The sequence below is a fragment of the Acanthisitta chloris genome, unplaced genomic scaffold (assembly GCF_000695815.1).
Source record: "Acanthisitta chloris isolate BGI_N310 unplaced genomic scaffold, ASM69581v1 scaffold2628, whole genome shotgun sequence".
In the NCBI taxonomy this organism is placed as follows: domain Eukaryota; kingdom Metazoa; phylum Chordata; class Aves; order Passeriformes; family Acanthisittidae; genus Acanthisitta; species Acanthisitta chloris.
In genome coordinates, this window is record NW_008688644.1 from 1 (window position 1) to 5,924 (window position 5,924).

The window sequence follows — 5,924 nt, forward strand, 5'->3', positions numbered from 1 at the left end:
ATATACACACACATACACGTACACACATATGTGTGCAAATGCCTGAAGTGATTGAATTCTAAAGGAGTAATAAGGTGATTTTTCTCTTTGCAGTTGTTTGTCCTCCAGGCAGTCTTTTCCAGAACAATGAATGCATTCCCTGTCCTCTTGGCTACTATCAGTACCAGACAGGACATTCCTCCTGTATCAAGTGTCCTGTGGGCAAAACTACCAACTCCTATGGGGCAATCAGCACCGATCACTGTAAGTTGAACTCATTTTTTCCATATCCTTTATATTCTGGCTTCAAATAACTAATGAATTTTTTTTTCATCTGTAAGTTTTAAAAAAAATCCTCCCTCTGGGAGTTTCTGGATGGATATGATCCCTTCTGCATACATTCAAAGGCATTTTACAAAGAGAACAAACTGTCTGGTGTTTTGACCAAAAGTGCATGAGAAATGAGTGGTCAGTCTCATCCAGGATGTTGTGGTTTCTTTAGACATGTTCGTCATCCTCAGGAATGGTGTTGGGTGTTCAGTATCAGTGAGAAACACCTTATGCAGTTCATTTATTGTTGCTTTCTTGAACACTAAAGTAGTCTTGTCTTTGCTCAACTCCCTTCTCCAACTACAAACATGTCTCACAATGCAAACTATCGATATGTTCACTACATTTGGGCTATTCAGTTTGAATCATTTATTTTTGCATGCAGTTCCATACAGAAAATCACTTAAGTTCAAATTTAGTTTTGTCTGCAGAATTAGCTCACGGATAAAATAAAATTGAGTAGTAAGAACTGGTTTCTTGGGAGGTTCAGTGAGTATAAGGTCTGCTTCATTCTGTTTCAAGCAATTTGTTCTCTTAGGTGGGATAAACCCCCCAGTTTTATTGTAAAACTGACATCAATTAGCTTTTTCCTAAAGTTGTCATTCTTTATTTCCATGTGTGTTCCCTGTGTAGCTATTGGACTCATATACTTAAAAGTTTGCCCTTTAGGGTTTTTTTTTTTGCACTTGCAGTTTTCTTTACTAAACCTGCTCCCTGCCTGGTTTCCACTTTACCTGTGTCTACATCTCAGTGCCAGCTGGATCCAAAAGGCAGGTTGTACACATTAGCTTCCTGCTTTCTTTCTTTCCCTGCTGTCTCCTAACAAAGTCTAAAGAGTTTTTCTGAACTAATTGGTGTGATGGCTCTTGTGCTGTTGTTAAAAACATTCTGCAGATCCACTGCAGCAGGCACTGAATAAACCTGTATGAAAATACAGTTCCTTCTTTGCTTTACAGTGTTGGAGTTACATCAACAGAGATTTAATCCATTACACAGAATCTGAAAAATGTTTGAAACACAAATTGCACTAACAAAAATGCAGTGAGACTATCGTGTTTCAGAGCACGAAACACCATGCTAATCATGGATTAAGTTTTAGTGAAGCCTCTGCAGTACTTTTGTCTGACAGCATTGAGACATTGTTCGACTGCATTGACAGGACCAGAGTAATGAGCACAGCTGAAGCACAGGAGATTCCCTCTGAACATCACAGAACATTGTTTTTGCTGTAAGGATGACTGAGCACTGGGCCAGGTTGCCCAGGGAGGTTGTGGAGTCTCTAACCTTGGAGATGGTCCAAAGTCATCCTGATGTGGTCCTGGGCAACCAGCTCTAGGTCACCCTGCCTGAGCAGTGGGGTTGGATTCAGCCACTCTGTGAAGCCCAGTGACAGTATTATCAAAGTAACTTTTTCTTCTTTGCTTGTTTACTTGTAACAGGTATCACATACTGTCAGAGCAATGACCAGGGTCTGCAGTGTGATGAAGATGGCCAATATAGACCTTCCCAGCAAGACTCTGACACTAAGAAATCCTTCTGTGTCGATAGCTTTGGAGCAGCACTGGACTGGACTGAAACAGAGGATCTCCTTACAGACAGCCAGTGCCTAGGTAATTAGTAAAAGAATATTTTGGATATGTTTTGATCTCACATAAGTGAAACCTCCTTATGAGGAGACTCATCACTGCAGCTTATGGGGATTCACTTTCTCATAGTTGTGGCCTCTGCCTTAAGCCACATTTCTCCTTAGTTTTGTGTTTCTTGACTACATTGGGAAAGTTATTTCTGGTAAGGGAAGAGAGAGAAGCAGGTTTTCTTCACTCTCAGATGACTGACAGTTTTTCATGTGTTCTGACCTCCTGCTCTCTGCTTGGAAACCTAAAAGAATAATGAGAGGGCTAATGAGAGAGAAGCAGAATTATTAATTTCTTTGTAAAATTATCCCTCATCAGGGTATTAATGGGAAATAGGCTATTTTTGGCATGACCTCACAGCTGCAACATAACATCACCCTCTGGGCTCCTGCTGTAAAGTATCTAACTTGGTAACATATCCTTGCAAGCTGGGAGAGGTTACTGCTGCTCAAACACAGCTGCAAAATGCTGGTTCTCAAGGATGAATAGTTTGAAAAAAACAAAGTAAGTCATCCATCGAACAGTCCTCAGCCTTCCTGAAGTAAAGTCTAATTATGCCTCTCAGCCTCAAAGCTTTTGGTTTCTCCCAGAAGTTTTTATAGAGTCATCATATGGTTAGTATTGAATTAGAATTGAATATACAGTTTAGAAACTGATGTCACAGTGTACTTTGAGTTAGACAATGTCTTCTGACAGGTGTGATCGGCCCTTGATTGTTAAGATGCTGCAAAACTGTCTCCAGTTAAAACAGCTTTTTTTTCCCTCTGAGCATACTCAGAGACTGATCATAGATAAGAACATGAGGTGTAAGGCCCTGTTCATGGGGTAGCTGGGATGTTTCTCTGGGCAGAGCACTCAGCAGCTTCGTTCTACTCTTACTTACCTTGAGCCTTCCTGCATGGGCATTTCTGGCTCTGTCCAGGATGGAGCAGTTGTGCTTTTTTTATTGTGGATCATGATAGAAGATATCACTACAAATATTTATGGCTGTTGAAAATTCAGGTTTTAAAAAATCCCCAGGAACAATGTATCACAGAATCATAGAATGGCTTGGGTTGGAAGGGACATCCAATTCTAACCACCCTGCCATGGACAGGGATATCACCTAACAGATCAAGTTGTTTGGGATCTCATGAACACCCAAGAAGTCTGATTGGTTGTTCTTTGGTTTTTGTTTAAATAATTTACAGGCTAATTTATTTTTTTTAAAAGGTCAGCCTGCATTTCCAGAAAGCATTACATGAAGTGAAACTTTTTATCTCTATTTTTAATTTTTCCCCTGCTCCTACTATTTCCCTTAAGTGAATTCAGCTGATCTTGCTTTGACAGGAGTTTGGTGATTGGGCAGGGTCAACAAAAACCATCTGGTCTTTGGTTTTTGAGTCTTCAGACAGAAGAATTGCCTTGTATGAACACACAGTAATAAGCTGTACAACCATTGCTCATTCTTATAGTTCTCTCTTTTGTTACAGTTTAGACCACTTAACATTTACACTTACCATTTATTACTTAACATTTATTATATGAAGATTTGAACTAGGTGATCTTTAAGGTCCCTTCCAGCCCAATCTATTCTATGATTCTATCATTACAGCAAAAGAGTAGGATCTAGAGCTTTACTCTAGCAATATGTGACATGGAGAATTTCTGCTCTGTACTCAGCCTGTGAAATGGCTTTATGAATGTCTATGATTCTATCATTACAGCAAAAAGAGTAGAATCTAGGGCTTTACTCTAGCAATATGTGAGATGGAGAATTTCTGCTCTGCACTCAGCCTGTGAAATGGCTTTATGAATGCTATTTTTTTACCTTTCTTTGAATTAAAAAAGCAAAATTAAAGAATAAAAAACAGCTTTTCTATTAGTTTTGCAATGTTTTCAGTGTAATATTTCATTACACTTTCTCTCTTTTCTCTACTTTTCTCCCATATTATTTCAGAGAAAGTGGAGGGTTGGGATGAAGCCAGAATTAGGAAAAAAATCAGAAGAAAATAAAAACATTGGAAAATGTCATTTTTCATTTTGAGTTTTACATTAGAAATGAGAGCAGCAAACAATTGCAGATGACACAAAACCACAACTTCTTTTCAGCTTTTAACCAGGCATCACTACAAGTTGCAGATGTAAACGGGATGAAGTTTAGTGCAGAATTTAACTAATGCTTATATTTTGGTATCCTGTGTTTCTAGGAAGGAAAAGACTTCCACCCCTGTTTACACCAGAGTTCTCCCCCCTCCCCATCCAAGCTGACATGCAAGGATTTTCTTGTGCTAAGTGTTTGGCTAACCCTCGTGTTTTTTTCTGAGCAGAAATGATGGTTTTATCAAAAGCACCTGCTGACTCAGCCCTGACAGCAGTGGACATTTGCTTCTGATTTAGTCCTGGCTGTTTTGCTGTAAGAGTACAAATGATTGTTTTAAGAACTTGTCCCTGACTTTTATTTTGTGGTTTATCCAGACATTTCAGGGAGAGGGGCCTGTGATCCTTGGGCTGGACCTCTGTGCCCATGAGCCCAGGGGAGAGAAGGGCTGAGCCTCCAGCTATTCCACATGCAGGCATCTCCCACGGGCTGGGATCAGACCAGGGCTCCTGCTTCTTGCCTCTTTTAGGTCTAGGCCAGGTGTTGGCTGCAATGAGACAAAGGTTTGCCTTCACTTGGGGCATTTAGAGAAGCTTGGTCACCACAGGGATGATGCTAAGCCACTATGTTCCTCCCTTAGTCATAGAATAGTTTAGGTTGGAAGGGACCTTAAAGATCATCTAGTTCCAACCCCTCTGCCATGGGAAGGGATAATGTGCTGTCCTCACTTAAATATACTGGTATATCAAAATGTGAACACACTGTACCCAACCCCTTGGTAATACAGGTAATGACAACCTGAGCAGGGTGTTGGTGGTGCCACTGTCTGTCCCTTCACCAAATGATCAACTTCTTCAGAGCACAGCCAGGGCCAAACCTTCTGGAGCTTCAATGGACTCCTTACTACATTTAGTGACCTTTGGAGTTTGCATCTCTAGAGCCCATGAGCTTTTCCTGGTTTGTGAACAGTGCTGCTTGTCCTTACACGTAGGTGCAGTGGATCCAGTTCAGAGAGAGCACATTAAAGTGGAAGCCTGGAGATAAAGGTTGAGTGAAGGAATGAAAAAGAGCATGAAGGACATACTTACTACCTTGGATAGATCCCTGAGCCTGAAGTCAGTGGAGATCAGACTATTGTGCTCCTAGAAGAAAGTGACTGGAGGGCTGGAGCACCACTCCTGTGAAGACAGGCTGAGAGGGTTGGGCTTGTACAGCCTGGAGAAGAAAAGAGTCCAAGGAAACCTTCCAGTGTCTTAAGGGGACTTATAAAAAAGAGGGAGTGTGGCTTTTTACATGGGCAGATCATGATAGGACAAGGGGGAAAGGTTTTAAAATAAAAGATGAGAGATTTAAATTAGATGTCATGAAGAAATTCTTCACTGTGAGGGTTGGGTGCTGAGGAGCTGGAGCAGGTTGCCTAGAGAAGTTCATCCCTGGAAGTGTTCAAGGACAGGTTGGATGGGCTCCTGAGGAACCTGATCTAGTGAATGGCATCCCAGCCCATACAGGTGAATTGGAGCTAGATGATCTTTAAGACCTCTTCCAACCCAACCCATTCTATGATTCTATGATAAAGTTACTAAATTTCCTTTCTAACAAAGTGCTGTTGGAGGTGGTTCTTTTTTCAGTGACTGTTTTGTGGAAAGTTGGTTCTCCTGTTGTCATAATAGTTGGTTCAGTGCCTTAAACAAGTAATAAGAGATGACAGGTCTGCTGCTGGGAGAGAAGCCTCACTTGAATGTAAACTCCCAGCCCACTCCTGGCTGTTACTCATGGCTGTTCTTTAAAAGATCTTGTGACACTTATTTTTCGTTTTTCTTCAAAGCAGAAATTCTATCCTCAGTCCAGCTGTCCCCTGTGTTATCTGTTATGGTGCATCATTTAATAAGTAAGCCTCTTTC

At 41.0% G+C, this 5,924-nt stretch overlaps 1 protein-coding gene across 1 annotated transcript in view; it reads left to right on the forward strand.

The window, feature by feature from the left end:
* Positions 1 to 93: 93 nt before the first annotated feature.
* The window catches only part of LOC103808330 (thyroglobulin-like), a gene marked incomplete at both ends in the record, with an annotated part of 111,822 nt that continues 105,991 nt past the window's right edge, over positions 94 to 5,924 (forward strand). Inside the window, 2 exons of the mRNA XM_009081108.1 lie at positions 94 to 243; positions 1,749 to 1,919. Of these exons, the coding sequence (XP_009079356.1) occupies positions 94 to 243; positions 1,749 to 1,919 (321 nt within the window). The remainder of the gene's footprint in view (positions 244 to 1,748; positions 1,920 to 5,924) is intronic.